The sequence below is a fragment of the Parasteatoda tepidariorum genome, chromosome 11 (assembly GCF_982258835.1).
Source record: "Parasteatoda tepidariorum strain Cologne lab strain chromosome 11, Ptep-v5.0, whole genome shotgun sequence".
In the NCBI taxonomy this organism is placed as follows: domain Eukaryota; kingdom Metazoa; phylum Arthropoda; class Arachnida; order Araneae; family Theridiidae; genus Parasteatoda; species Parasteatoda tepidariorum.
The window spans coordinates 54,018,654-54,035,552 of NC_141765.1; the positions used below are offsets into that span (position 1 = coordinate 54,018,654).

General features: G+C 25.6%; 1 protein-coding gene across 5 annotated transcripts in view; it reads left to right on the forward strand.

Annotated features, from left to right (window-relative positions):
* Positions 1-10,319, forward strand: part of LOC107445938 (uncharacterized) — a 239,283-nt gene extending 228,964 nt beyond the window's left edge. For all 5 annotated transcript variants that reach the window (XM_087154693.1, XM_087154690.1, XM_087154692.1 and 2 more), the window contains 6 exons: positions 3,181-3,262; positions 3,820-3,956; positions 4,688-4,759; positions 4,866-4,962; positions 6,191-6,497; positions 7,805-10,319. In XM_087154693.1, coding sequence (XP_087010819.1) covers positions 3,181-3,262; positions 3,820-3,956; positions 4,688-4,759; positions 4,866-4,962; positions 6,191-6,497; positions 7,805-7,920 — 811 coding nt within the window. In that variant the 3' untranslated portion in view covers positions 7,921-10,319. The remainder of the gene's footprint in view (positions 1-3,180; positions 3,263-3,819; positions 3,957-4,687; positions 4,760-4,865; positions 4,963-6,190; positions 6,498-7,804) is intronic.
* Positions 10,320-16,899: the final 6,580 nt, after the last annotated feature.

Genomic DNA, 16,899 nt, shown 5'->3' on the forward strand with positions numbered 1-16,899 from the left:
CAAGGGATTTTGCATTAATTTATTGAATCTTTTGCAAATAGTTTTGCTTCAAGTTTAAAACTTTGTGTATGTTATATTTGCAGAGTAACCAATTGCATATTAATAGCAGCTTTGATTTATTATTGCATACCGTTTATACTCTCTGTAAATTTGAATTGGTTATAGTTTAATATCTTTAACAAAAATGTAAATTTAATAATAAAATCTCCAATTAGTAGAAGTTGACCATTTAAGATATGTTAATAAATTAGTACCAATTACTATTTATTGACGAAATGAGTTAGTGATAAGGACATTTTTGGTAAGCTTTTTATTTTGGACATTGGTCAAAATGCGAGTTTTAGAAAATGATATAGCTGAAGATTTGCGGATGAAAAAATTTGACAAAGATCAAAATTCATTTTCATAAAAAATTAAAGAAACTTAAAATCTGTGTTTGAAAAAAAGGACAAAAATTAAAATGCGTATCTATGAAATGGACATAATTTAAAATGCAATGTTTGAAAAATGGGTATAGCTTAAACTGTGTTTTAATAATTCTGGACATCGCTCTAAATTCACTCTTTCAATGTTAAACAATATACCAATTTTTTTTTACACTTTTGAGCACTTAAATAACTTTTGATCTAATAATTAGATTTTCATGTACAGTGAGCAAAATAAAAAAGAAACACCATGAATAACTTTTGACTTAATAATAGGATTTTCAGTAACTTGGACTCAAACATAATGATTTACTTTTTTAAAATTAATTTTTGGCAAGGTTTTTAAAAATATGTAATAAGGGTAGCAATTACAAAACACCTGGTATAAAATAACTTGCAAGATTAAAATTCCAGTGCTAATATTACTGTTTTAAGATGCTATGATCCATGGAGCCATAGATAAGTGTCCCATTCGTTCATAATTTTGTTGTTTTTAATGTCAGTTACCAAAGACCAGCAAGCATGCACGGTGAAACTATGCAAGCTTTAAGGCAGAGGGTTCCTTTTTTTGTTTTTCAATGACTCCATTTATGGTCAAGAACACAACTGAAGCCACACACATGTCACAGTTTGTTTATAAGGCAGACCATTCGACATCCATTTTTTCATCCATAGATCGTAATTTTGACCAGAGAATGATCAATCTATTATTAAGTCCCTCCAGAGAAATTGATTTGTTATGGGAACATGAAGGACTTCGTAACCCAACAGATTCAATGAGCACCAGTCACCATTTATTTCATGGGGAGTCTTTGGCTGTTGGGGATCGAACTCATGACATCTTGGACATGGGCCCAATGCCCTACCAACCAGACTATCCCAACCTTCCAAAATTATACCTTGAGAATGTTTTATCGATCACGAAAGCTCGTGCCCATGATTGCAAGACCTAGAAATAAAACAAAAACATTTTAACTACAAAATTAATTAATTACCTTTTACAAAATGTATATATTTGTCATTGTGTTGAAAAAATTTACTTTTGAGATTTTTTTTTTTATTTATTAATATTTTTTTTTTTGTTGCTGATCTAAAGCACAAACCTCGATAAGTTCTATCCATCTTTTTAAATATTACTAAAAATAACTTTCGTGATTATTTTTCGTTTTTTTTCTTCATTTTTTTGTAAAAACAGAACAAAATGTATTTTGGACCCATAATAGAGTCTGTATCGAAAAGTATTATTAGTGAAATAAAAAAACCTTTACAAAGCATTTAGCTATATTTGCAATTTAACTTTAAAGGCAAATACTCAAGCTTTTACTCCAATTCCATTTGCAATACAATATTGCATAATGTTTGCTATTGTGTTGGAAACCATGGTAATTTGTATGTGCAAAATAAATAAATAAAAATAATAAAATAAATCTATAAACAGGTTAAAATGTTGGAGCCTGTACTACAAATTCTTCTTTTTCCAATTGGAAAACCCTTTTTCAAAAATAATGTAAACTAACTGTTTTATGATAAAAGGTTATTTCTGTTAAACTTTCAATTTTTTTTAAAACCTCTAAAAAATTATTTTTTTAAAAGTTTTGGTGCTTTGCAAAGTGCATACCAAATTTAAGCTCAGAAGTTCTTGAACATTGATTTACAATTAAAATAGAGCATGGATTTTTGCTTTTATATTAATTCTTTTTCCTTATTTTGACACAAGTTACAACAATCCCTAGGTAAAAAGGAGATTGATAAAACATTTCCAATATTATTTTACTTCAATTTTTTCAAGTTTCTGTACTTGGGAATGTATAAACTGTATTCTATTCTGTAATTAAATGGAGTTATGTAATAACATCTCTTGGCTGGATTGTCACCTATGTAGAGAAGGAATGTGCATTATCTATCTGGGATTGCTGAAATATATTATGATATTCTACGTCATAAGTAAATCCTTATTATGTTCTATAAATTTATTTTATTTTAATTTTATCAAAATTTTTGGTTATTAATATTTACAATTCTTTAAACAAAATATAATGAAATGAAGTATTTCAAGTCTTTACTATAGATACGACTATACTTTCTGGCACCTCTATTAATTTCCACAATTGTAAGCCTATAAACCAAGTATAAAGGATTTGCTTCATATGCTTAAATTGTGTAACTTTAAGTATGCATATTATTAAGTGTGAACAACATTTAAGCGACAAAAGGCGCTACTAAAGCGTACTTCCTGCGAATAAACTTGACTCTGTTTTGATGGGTTCAGATTTTTGACCTTCAGCATGTGATGAGGTTAACCGCATTCTGGAAAATATTATTAAAATAATAAGAGCAGTCAAAAGTTTTTCTTTAATGTAGTTTTTAGATTTTGTATTTGTAACTTTAGCATTTATTGAAAGGTTAGTTTGTTATATGACAATTTTTAAATTTGTCATATATGAATAGAAAAAGCAATTTCATTCAAAAAAATTTTTAATAATTACTAGTTATAATTTTTTTTTAATAAATCTAATAATGACGAAAAGCATATTTTTAAATATTTATTTCTCAAGGGTTTCTAGCTATTCAATTGAGTTTCATAACAGTTTTAGATTTGGGTGTTTAAAATTTTTTAGCTTGTCATGAAAAAATGATTTTCTATGCTTTATAAATAAAAATTCTTTTCTTGAAATATTTGAATATTGTATTATTGGACATATAAGTTTTAATGTATGATATTCTTTTAACTTAACTGCTCTATTCCTATTTGTAGGCTAACTGATCAAGGTCCCATTATGCCAATGGATTACTACTGGACAGAAGGAAGGAAAATGAAGAAAATGGCTGAACTGGAGGTAAATAATAACAAAAAGTGATTTTATGTAAATCTTAAACAGAACTTGCTGCAAAAGTCACTAGATAATTGTTATTGATAAAGGAAATCGAATATCTAATGAATAATTAACGTAACCCCCTTTGTCTAAAAAATTGTGAGATTTGTTTTACTCAAATTTTTGTTAGCTTGTGAGTTTCAACACTTTAATGCAATAGATTAGAAATAAGCGAATGAAATAATAGTGATATTGAAAACTGAATTTGAAAGTGAAGTATTTAATTTACATTTCAATGAAAGTTTATTATTAATTTTAAATGCACAATGCAAAATTAGTTCATTATTTTTCTACCTCTGCAATAACAACAAAAAACGGCATTTGATTTATAATTAAAAGTTTCTAATGTTTCATTGCACACAATAAAATTTTAGACTACAAAATGATACATTATATTATTAAAAGAAAATGGTATGCAACTATATTTTATGCATTCAACTCATATACTACGAATAAAATTTGTTTTGTTGTGTGTTCACTTGCAATTAAAAAAAAACATTTTATTTCTCTATACATTGTAGAAAGATCCATTTCAACAAGCTGTTAAATTTTTTGAAGCTGCTGTTTTGTATGTTTTAACTAGTCAACAAAAGGAAGAAAACAGCAAAAATCCTGATTCTGTTTACCAGTTTTATTATGAAACCTTGCAATTCACTTCGTAAGTATTTTTTTTTTGTTAATCAGTTTGCATGTTAGTGTGCACGTATAACAACATGTGGAAAAGAACCTAAAAATTATTTCATTTAGAACCTGTGAGTTTCTGTAAAATTTTCTATTTTGAGTCTCGGAGTTCTTAAAAAATCTTTTGTTTTGAAATCCCTAAAAGAACCATAATATTACACTGTTTGTATGCATTGTTTTTTTTAACACACCTATTTTTATTTCTTTGTTTTCTCAACCATATCTAATATTCAAAAAATAATGTGAGTAAAGCAGATTATCTGGATAATATACTAATCAGCAAAAACTTCAAAGTTTCAATATTGTAACATGGGATGATTATTTATATATATATATATATATATATATATATATATATATATATATATATATATATATATATATATATATATATATATATATATATATATATATTGAATTTTCGAAAATGAATGGAAATGTTCTGCAGTCTTGTACAATGTAGAGATGCATTTAGTGTTGAAGTACTAAAAAGGCTTAAACCAGCCAAAATATGAAGTCTTTCTGAGAGGATTATTTTATACCATCACTAAAAACTTTACCTGTTCTTTAATTTTTTGCATTGTAAATATAAGCATTAAAAATGCAGCTTATCATTGTTTCACCTTTAACATGTAATCCATTGTACATTTCTTTATGAAAATTAAGATTTTTATTTGACTTTTAATTTAACAAATTTCCTTTATTTAGAATGATGTTAGCTAAAATTAAGAAGCTACAGTCTTGTCCTGGTAGTACTGAGTTTAAACTTTTAATATTGTGGTAAGTGTTTTTATTCGTTACTAGCTGATATTATTTTTAGTTCTAGTAATTTTAGTTCTAGTAATCTTTTAAAATAATCTTTTTACAATTTTTATAAATTTTTTAGCTTGAAGTGCCAGTCTTTATTGAATGTGAAACTTTACAGCTTAAAAATAAAAGAAATCAAAGAGCAGCTGGAGTGTGTTTCAGATTTTTTCAGAGCAGTAAGTTTCATAAAGATTGCTTAGTTTTCAGTTCTATCTTTTATTTGTACAGTGTTATTGTGTTTGTAATATTCCTGCCATAGAATTACTTTGTTCAAAGAATTTCATTATTGCTGCGCCACTTTATTGTGTGATTTACTGTGGATTGCTGCATAGCTAGAGAAATTTTATTGACACTTGGAAGTCATGGAGGTAAAACATTTTTCACGATCCTCTACAAAATGTCTTTACTGAAGGGAAAAGGTAGCAGAGATTTTTCTAGCCCAAAGAAGATTCAATGTTATGCTCTGAAGGAAGAAATGAATAGTGACTTGGATTTAATGCCAGAGGAATTAATTCCAATTGAGGAAAGGAATTCCATACTGAGTCACTTATAAGAAAACATCAGCAGGACCACTTCACATTCTCAAATCTACGAAATGAATTCACTTGAAGTGGAAGCATCTCTAAATCTATGAATGAGAAAGAAAAACTCAAACACTTCTATCTCTTTAAATATAAGAGTAAAATCTTCGGAAAACTTAAAAGAAATAATATCTATGGATTATAGAAAGAGAATAAAACAATATGCTTATGGCTATTCCATGCTTCATTATTGCCTGTCAGTTGCCATCGTAGTAATTATAGACAACACAAAGAACAAAAGTTCTGAAAAGATATTTAGTGTAATGCTAAGCAATTATTGGATACAAGCTCGTACTGCATTTGTTTGTAATTTTATTAGTGGGATATTAATCAGCCATAGCAATGGTAATGTACTCCTTAACATTTCTCTATCAGAGGTGGGATCCTTAATCAGCCATAGCAATGGTAATGTACTTCTTAACATTTCTCTATCAGAGGTGGGATCCTTAATCCATCTTTCTAGAAGCAAAAATATTATTTAGAAAAAGACTTTTTACACACTATGATTAATGGCACTGAATTTGAAACCAATCAACACTCTCCATCAAATCAATCTACACATATAGTGCTTTCGTAATGGTTTTAAAAACAACAGGTTGACAAACTAAAAAACTAACTGTAAAAAAAATAGTACTTTATTTAAATTTTTGAATTTTTAAAAACGAATTTTCTTAAATGTTTGAATTTTTATAAATGTATTAACGCTCAAATCAAATATTGGGTTATTAATTTAGTTTGATGTAAGAAGTTTTTAAATAATTAAAAAATAATTATAATTTCTTTATAGTTTTTCAATAGTTTAATATTATTTCTTTTATTATAGCATTGTTCTTCTTCCATTGATGCCCCAAATCCAAATCTGCCCTCTCTTCACCTATCAAGAATATCAAGTCTTTCAACAGTTTCTTCTCCGCATTCTGTCATCCCACCTTCTCCTAACAGTGTTAGTTCTCAAACTAGTGGCTATGTAAGTGGAGATGTTGGCAGCAATATTATAAAAAATACAGTTTGTGTTCCTCAGTATATGCTGGATACTATACATCGACAACATAGTCATTTGAAAAATCTTCACATGGGACATGATCTATGGGAACAAGCAGATATGTATATGACGCGAAGTAATCTGAAAGGTGAGATTTTACTGTGTTTTAAATTTCTAATTATTTTTTTTTATGTTCTTATTTAAAGCATTTGGGCTTATGGACGAGTATAATGTACTCCTTTAATATTTTTACAAGTTAGTTCCTTTTTTCTTTTAATCGTCTTAAGGAATTTAACTAAAAGATTCATTAGGAGGGGTATATTCACCTTTTTTATATTTAAATTTTATATAATAATTTTCTGTAATTGTATCTTTATTGTATGTTAATTTATTAACTTTGAATTCTTTTCTCAATTTATAGTGGAAGTTTTTTATTTAAAAAATGTATTCAAATTTCATTTTAAGGTATGAATCTCTTTGCTGAAAAAAAAATAGCAACTTTTCTAGGATTGATCTTTAATAATTTATGAATTAATTAAAAAATATTCATACTGTAGCATCAACCCTCTACCAAACCTACAAATTTTATTTCTTATTTCACTTCTGATGAAAAATAAATATTTTCGGCTTAAGTGGTTCTATGTATCCATTGCATCTTCATTGTGTGAATATAATTTAGTGAGTGATTATAATTTAATATTAGAGTAGAATTTTTTAAAATATTAATAATAAAAATTGTGTTTATAATTATATTTTTGTGTTATGTGTCTGTGCATGCCTTGGTTCCTGGTAGCTTGAAATTATGCATTTTCTGAGACCACTGTTTATTTCTATAGTTTTAATTTTATCTTAATACAAATGTGTAGAGTATTGTACATTTTTTTATTGAAATACTTCTGAAAGTAAGTCATTAAAGTATTTAATACTTCTGATTGAGACTAAAAAGACAAAATAAATTAGTTATAGAAGAGGAAATATACTAGTTTTTCCAACTATGTCAAATAAATAAATTGTATACCTCAGCTATTAAATTTTTTTAAAATTTTATTTAAAGTTACAGATTTATTAAAAGTTTTATTAAGCTTAATGATAACCATTTAGTAAAAAATTTAGAACAGCAAAATAAATTGACATTTATTTTTTCATTAGCGTCCTGAATATAAAATCTTATATGCTTCTTATTGTGTTAAGTCAATGAAAAAAACCCACTTAAAATTAATAATGATGTTACTTAATGCAGTGTTTATGATAATTATGCTCCTAAGTGTTGCTAATGGGAGTGAATGAAAATTTTCTTAACTTGAAAAATTGGTAAAATTTTAGTTTGTTACTATATAGTCAATTTTTGAATGTTTAGGTGTATTCTTAAAATTTCAGTGGATTAATTAGATTTTTTATTTATGTATTTTTTTGCAATGACAGTTGTTAAAATTTTTAAACTGTATTATTTTTCAGAATTTTTTAAAGAAGTGGCTGACCAATCTGAGCCTTTAACACTTCATAGCACTATAAAAGAGCTGGTGAGTTACATGCAGAAAGGTATTGGCCTTGTCAAAAATTACTTACGCTAGCATTCCGAGGATGATTGAAATTCTTTTAACAACCAGGTGTTTAGAGACTGATACTGAAATATGTTGCAATATTAATTTAGGATGGCTGCAATATTGTTGAATGTATAAGCTTATTTAAAGTTTATTTAATTCACTTACCATTTAAAAATAAGTATAAATCTATTGTGAAAATTGAAAATATTGTTATTGTAAAACTTCTGTTAAAACTGCCTGGTTGCACTGAATTTGAAGATTATATTTACCTACATAAATGCATTAGTGTATGCATGTAGGTATTTCAAATTTATATCATGTATATATTTTTGTATATAGATTTCAGATACTTATTGAGTACTTTGTGATCACATTGTTTCCATGTATATGTGTGAAAATGCCAATTCTTTTTTTTTCAAATTATTTGCCCCAAGTGATGGTGTGTAAAGTGCATTATTGTATTTTTTTTTGTTTTTATGCTTAGGGCAAAAATTTTGTCTTCATGTGATCATATGTATTAAATTCGTGAAATGTACTTGCATTCAAAATTTATTTAATGTTACTAGAATATAGTTAAACTCTTCATAGTTGTATTTGCCATGCAGTGTTGTAGCAAAATTTGTTAATCTGTGCTTGTTTTATGTCAAATTACCAAACTGTGTAATATTTTGGCATGGTTGAAGAAATGAACTTTTCTGTTATACACTCTGTTAATTTTGAGACATTGTTATAATAAAATCAAAGCTTTTAGCTATCTCCATTGCATCTTAAAATCATTATTGTCAATGTTTGATAAACTGTATTGAAAGTTTTCTAAAGCTTTCAAATGCTGTTTCAGCGTTTGGAATAATTATATAAGCTTAATTTATTTTTTACACTTTTTAAATATTGCATGTTTTCTTCTAAAAAAATAAATATTGGAGTTTGTTGTATGCATTTATGTATATTTATTAATGTTATTATATCAAAACTCAATTTACTCAAATTTTCCTTTTCTATCATCTACACTCAGTTAATTTGTTTTATTATTTGAGTTAAATTTGAAGAGCAATAATTTATACTTTTGCAATAACGGTTTTATTACCAGAAAATTAAGACATATGTACTTAAATAATTTTTGTTTTTGATGATTAATTATTATAAAAAAAGAACAAACATTAACTAAAAGTCATTACAATTAAAGAGAATTACTACAGTGACAAGATGTTAACTTCTTAAATTAAATTATAAAAATTATAAAAACAAGGTATTAGACATAATTTTAATGAACACTACATTTGTGCCATTTTGTAGCTATGTCATAGTGAGGTTTCAATTTATCGTAAAATTTGAGTAGTTGAGTAAAACTTATATTTATGTTGAGGATATTAAATTTAAATCTGACTTATTTTTTCCCTTTGATTTCTTTTTGCTTTATTTCATTTTGAATACATTCTTTATACTTCTGAGAATAGTACTCAGCTCTATATACTCCTTCTGTTTGTTAACAGTTATTCAAGCTTGTTTAATTTTGTTATGTCCCTTTTGTTAAAAAGGATTTCATTCCATGTTATTAAAAATAAATTTTCTTTATCAAACTCAAATGTTTGTTGCAATTGTTTGCTCTAAAGCAGTAATCTGTTCATGAGTATTTAATAGATTTTCTATTTATGGTGATGAGAGATTATATTTTTCAAGAAGTTTGAATGTGTTAAAACTTTTTTGCAATATAAATTTATTGAAATTTTTCTGAGTTGTTTGTGCTGTAATACGTATTTGAGCTAGTTTTTTGCTCAATTTTTTTGTTGTCTTATCTATGAGCGACTTATATATATATTTATATTTATGATTATTTAAGTTGGCAGCTGTTTCCGAGCATAAATATGCTTTTTTCCATGATTAACAGTGCTTTGCTTAAAATTTAACCTTTCAAGTTGTATTTGGTTGTGCATTTTTTTATGTAGAAACAGTGCATGCATGAATAATATTTACTTTTTTTTTATAAAGTGATTTAAAATATTTTATGAATATTTAAGTTTATAATCTTATATTTGGAAGTCCAGTTATAATTTATTATAAAACATATTTATTTATGCAAATATTTCAATAGAAAGTTGTTTGTTGATCATAACTTTTGCATTTTAATTTTCGATTTTGAAATATTTTATTTTTAGAATTTAACTATTTCAATTATTATCTTCTTTCAATCTTAATACCTCTCATATTTGCTCAACTAATAAGTTTTATGAGACAAATAAATTATCATGGTTATTTAACTTTATTAAGTTAAATAATTAAAACTATTTATTTCTACTTAATTTTCACATTATTCCTCTATGCATATGCTAATTATTTCCAAATATTTTAGAATTGCGCTAAATTGATTCTCAGCCTTTTTTGTCAATTTTTAATAATAAATGTTTACAAGGTATCCATTGAAACAAAAATAATTTTATATTTGTAACATTTTGTGGTGTTCCTGCAAAAATATTGTGGCGTTATGGAGTTTTGCAGATAACACTTTAAATTATGACATTATTATCTAGATCTGAGTTTCGATTATTAGTTTTAATACTTTTTATGCCTTTTAAATTTTGTCTCTTTTATAAATTATAAAATTAATTCTTTTTAGCGTGGTCTTTTACTGAAATGTCCTACCATATGGAAATGGTGGTAAAACGTGAAATTTATCACTTAATTTTTCAGATTTTAGTATTTTCAGATTTAGAGCATTAGTTTTGGCATTTTGTTATTTTTTTTCTTGTTATAAAATATTACATTTTTAAAATATTTTTTTTTTCACAGAAAGCAGGTCATAACATGAAAAACTCATCAGTATTAGAATTTTACCTAGATTGTTATAACTTGCTAATCACATCAGTTTTGGCTGAAAATTAGTACTTTAAAAATAGTGTTTAAAATACAAATTACTTTTATATGCATTGACTGTTGAAAATCATTGCTTTCTTATGTAACTTTACAAATACTAATACGTAAAATTAATTTTTTCACTGAATTTAATTTTTTCAACTTTTTTAATTCAGATAAAATTGGCAAATTTTAATCTTGTTTTACTAAAATAAATATAAGTTTCAGCCTTTTTGAGAATCAAGAACAGAACTTACTAATATTAATAAATTATAGCTGAACTTCAATATTTCTCCAAATGTATTCAAGAAATTTTTGTTAAAAATTAATTTATAGTAAGGTATTCTACTAAAATGTTTGCAAATTTAGAGCTGCTTTAAAATGTGGCTTATTTAAAATAAGAACCCAATGCTTTTAGTTATACTTGGGTATTTTATATTTATTTCAGATTTATTTCAAAAGTTTGATAGTTTTACTATGTAAATACAAATAGAAATATTTTATAGGTTTGATGCTAGTTATCACGTTAAAACTCATTAAAATTTGACATGGTGAATTAATAAAATTTTTGCAAAATCTTATAAAGAAATCATAAATTTATAGAAATTTAAATAAAAATGTTGCTGCAATAGTCAGTCGTACTCGTGTCTTAATGTGTTTAGTTTTGTCAAGTTATTAAAATACAATGCTGAAGCGCTTTCAAATTAGTATGTTAATTTATAACTTAAATATGTAGACTTTTCTCTATATTAAATAAATTTCTAGCAAAAAGTTTAGCTTTTATAAGATAGAAATTTCTAAAACGAATATTTTTGGAAACTTGGTGCAAGTGTTGCTTTGTCACACAAAAAGGTTAGGTTTTCTTAAATTATATAAGATATTTTTATAGGTATGGTATTTTTGTGGGAAAATTTTATTTGATGTAGATGAGAAGCATGTAAATAAATTTAGCTTAATTATATTGTATGGAATTCTGAATCTAACAAATTTTATCATAGTTCTAAATTATTCAATTGCTTATAAAATTTATAATTTGATTTTAAAGTAGATAAAAAAATAATCTGAAATTCTTTTCACAAACTATTTTGACATATATTGAGTTTTCAATTTAAACTATTTTTCACACACATTTATAATAGTTAAACATTTATTCGTGCCTTTTTTTTTAAATGTATTTGAATGATATCAGTTTCATGTAAATGAATTACTAAACTTTAAATTACATATTAATTTTTTTATTTGTCATCATTTTTGGTTGTGAAGGAGGTACATTATATATTATTTTTCATTAATAATGTTTAGTATGAATTTATGTAACACATTTTTAAATTTCATTTCGGATTTACACCCTTTTAAAAACTTATTAAGACTTTCTATACAGTTGTATGAAATTTATTAATGTATTTCATTTTGTTCCTTTATATATATATATATATATATATATATATATATATATAATATACAACAATTTTACAAAATAACATTTCTGAAAATTGAGTCTGATTAGCCATTTTTGATTTTGAATAAAAAATCCATTTAAGATAGAAATATTTTCTCCTCCTAATTTATTTGAGGGTGCTCAATAGACCTTAAGTAACATTTTTGTGAGTTGATAGCCTTTTTCTAGATGTGAAATATTTTTGTTACTTTAGCTAGAATTTACTTCAGGAACTTAAATTTTTAAAAATAAAAGCAAAGCTTATACAATTATTGATGATTGGTTGTTTATGCACTTTTTATTCAATTTCTATAAAAATATTTATTATATATCATATGCGCAGGATGTATTTGTTATTGAAAAGGAAAGAAATAATAAATAGGAACAAAAGTTAAAAATTCTATTTTAGTTGTCATTTAGTATATTTTATTAACTTTTTTTTAAAGAGGTTACTGATATTTTTACTTTAAAGCTAGGCTGATTTGTCCTAAATGGCAATCTATTTTGACTAGAAGCTTAGTATTTATAAAGGCATCTTTATAGAGTTTGTTGAAATCATAATTCACAATTATGTAGTTTCAAAACTTTAAGAAATTGCTATTTTAGCTGTGACTACTTGCATGCTCTTATCTGTTTTACACTGGATTTTATAGATGAGGAAGCTTGTACTTAATTTAGAAATGTGATGAATGTAATAGTTTTTTTTAAAAATTTCTTTTAAGCTGATAAAATTAATAAAAGCATTCAAAATTTTTTATTTGTAGGCAAGAATGTTTATACATTTTGTTTTAATGAGCAAAAATTTTATTAGTAATTTACTTGAATAACTTTTTTCATTATATAAATTTAATGTTTTAATAGCTTTTAGGCTATTTCAAAGAAATATGTGAAATTTCAAGTTCTGTTACTTTTTTTTTACTTTATTGATTTATGCTGCCTATATCAATATTTTCCACCTTACTATTAAAAAAATGTGTTGAGAAATTTTATAGATTGTTGTGTAACTTACAATTTTGGTCTGAACTTTTTTGGACAAAGTTGATGTAATAAACATTTAATACGTATTTTGTTATTGGATATGTATGGCATATAATTGTTCTCTAACTGTTTAATGAAAATTAACATTATTATTTTTAACTTTTCAGATAAAACAAAAATATGTGCCAATATAACTTCTAATGAGCAGAGCTTGTTAATGTAAAATGTTCTTGAGCAAATTTACACATCTTTTGCATTATTAAAAAAATAAGTAAACCTAGTAAATCTTTTAAGTTAATATAAATTTAGAAGTAATTGATGATTTGTAAATACAAAAAGGGTACTGGATGATTCACAATTGAATAACTATTTTTAAAGCTTTAATATTTTAGAACCTTTAGTTTGATTTCATTGCATGCATTGTATGACAATACTATCTGTGATTGTCACATTCCTATCATTGTTGTGATACCTTCCCATGAAAAAAGAATCATATCTCTTTAATTATGGTAGGCTTACAGCAAGTTTATTGCAACTATCTATTGAGGAATTTTAAAGTTTTTAGTTGACTTTTATAGATGATTGATTATCACTTGACAAATTACAACTTTCAACATTTCGTTTTTTTCCTTAAGAATAGAATATCATCTTACATATTAAATGAATCTTTGGCCTTATACAAATAATATTTTTGTGAACCTGTTTTTAAAAAAATTAAAAAGATAACTTTTGAAAAATCAGTGGACCAGTAGTAATAAGAGAATAACCATCACCTCTTTTTTATCAGCTTTTTCAAAAGTATTTTTTATATGGATTGGAATTTGAACAACATTTTCTCTAATATTAAATAGTTTCATGATTATTCTTACTTACAATTGTTTATAATTTCGTGATAAGTCTTTTTTATAATTGCTAATATTTTCATGATTACCCTTATAATTATTGTAAATAGTTTCATAATTTTCCTTGTTTGTAATTGTTAATAGCTTCAAATTATCCATATTTATTATTTGTTAATAGCTTCATAATTTTCATTATTTATAATAATTTTTCCAGAATTATAAAAATAAAGCATAAAAATTTATTTAAAAAGCATGAGGCATAAGAAATTTATACCAATGACTTCTTCTAAATGAAGATATAAACAAAACAAGAAACAAATTTCTTTTCAAAAATGCCATATCAAATGGGCCAGTATCACATTGTGTGATCAATTGTAGGTGCCTGTCTAAAGCTTTTCAAAACATTTTTGTAATTAATATATATTAAAAATGTTTTAAAAGCAATGAATTAAATCTGTGACACAGTATTGATTCAAACATGTAAAGTTTTGTATATTGTATAAAAAAGAAGAAAAAAAAAAGAAAACTGCAAATATCTCTAATGCTTTAAGATGAATATACACATTATCTGCGTTGAACATTGCAAAACTTGTGTTGTGTAGCTGTTGAATGTGTTATGGACTCTTATCTTAATCATTGTTTTTTTTGTAGTTTCTCATTACTATGTATGCAAATTCTTCTGAACATACTAATTGAATCTTTAAAGTAAAAGAAAAAATGTTTTCTTTTTCTTTTAGTTATAGCCATACAAAATACTTTTTGTTTTTCAGCTATGTTTCTGTAAAAATGATTTGTATATATATAAAGTTTATGACCTTATGATGTTGTACTGTGTTTTCTTTAAAAAAATTGCATGTGTTTTAAGTTTTTATTTAAGACTGTTATTGCTTAATGTTATTTTATATGAAAACTCGGCAACATTAATAAAAAAAAAGGACTAAAATAGGTTTCTAATTATTCCAAAACTTTGAAACTACAGGTATAGCATAATGTGTGAGCCAAAAAAACTTTTGATAACTCTTGATTTTATTTCATAATATTTTAAGGAGAAAAAGATATAGTGTCAGATTTTTAATACATTTTTTTATTAATTAGCTTTTTATTTTGGGATAAAATAAGGCATGCATCTAACATTCATTGAAGAAAGACGCTCAAATCGTGCCACCTTTGATTTCTAAAGAATTAATATATAGAAAATGCACTTGCGGGTAAATAAGGAAGCTTTTTTCACTTGGACACATGCACACAAATCAAGCCGCTGTGTACTGGCGTTAAGTTTTTATTTAAATTTAATCGATTTTGTAAGTTTTTAATGTAATTTTTTAACATACTGTGTAAGGTTATAGCAGAACTAAAGTAATTTACAGATATTAAACACATATAATTGTTAAGTTACTTATTCTATTATGTTCTACTTGCTTCTTTGTTAGCTAATTACTGTTTCAGGCTTGAACAACTCTTAGTTTACAACATTACATAGTTACATAAATCGTACCTCTTGAAAAATCCAAAGTCGAATGGTACAATTCTGAAGCAACATATCAACTTCAACTACTAAACAGTTCAATTATCATGCTTTAGGTTCGCCCCCTGCTATAAATATAACTGCGCCCTATCTTTGATTAAAACTTAGAAGAAGTTAAAAGATATTCGGATAAAAAATGATAAATTTAATTTTGATAAACGATAAGGAGAATCGTAATTATGATGAGAAGGTAGAATTAGTTCTGGATTGAAATGTTGCATACACTTTCCATATTGAAATGAATTTTTTTTAATAAAATGTGAAAATAAATCACTCTATCTTTATCTTATAATAATTATATTCGAAGTTTAGTTAAGGCTTATTTTTTATGAAGTGAATTAAAAAGTATTTTATAAATAAAATTATTTTTATTTTTACTCAGTATTATTTTTCTAGCGAGTGCGCCTTCAAAACTCGTTTGCTCTATGGGAGTTTTGGGGGTGGGGTGTTATTTGCGTCACTGTCTGGACTAACTTTCACCCAATTCCAAATTCTGATCTCGTGTGTGAGGCTTATGATAAGACTGCAACGATTGAGAACTCTATTTAAAAGGATTTATTCCATTTAAAAGGACTATTCTGGTGCGTCAATTTTTAAATAAAATGACTTTTTGACATCAAAAAACTCTTCAATCTAATCGTGAATCAATCGGAAGGAAACTATTTCAGTAAATTCAATGCGATTTAGTATCTTTATGATATAAGTTTTCCTTATTTCTGGGAAGTAAAAAGTATTGTGGTTAGTTAAGCAAAGATCTTGTAATCGCTGGTTAGTAATGTATGCTGATATGTCCCTGTCCCTTTGTTGTTGAAGACGTTAATCGTATCAATCTCCTCATTACTTAAACCTGAGAAGAAAGTTGATTATAGATCCTAAGAAAATGAAGTTTTGACAAGCAACAGTTATTAATGTCATGCTTAAACTTTATATCATGTAATCTCTTGTTCCATTAACATTTTATAGGCTTATAATACTGTTACGATACTTGTTGACAGTTTAAAAATTTCTTACGTTATTAAATTTCTGCTCATTTCTTGCGTTATAAAACACTTGTTTCGAATAAAACATGGTCTACTTATTCATTTAATCATAAATACGTAACAATTCATAGGTTGGTACGATTTGAGAGCAGGTGGTATGAATTAATGGAAAATTGATAGGAGATTATTAGTAATATGTGACTAGTTTTAAATAGGATAAGTAGTACTATACAGGGCTGCCAACTTTCTACCCTTTTTGTAAAAAATTATTCTAGTGGTAGCTATGTTTATGTTTTAATGTATTATTTTTTATTCATTTGCACTTATTTTCCACACCACTACATATAAACGATTTAAAAGCTCATATTGAACATCACTTTGTTCCAGCTCTTTCAT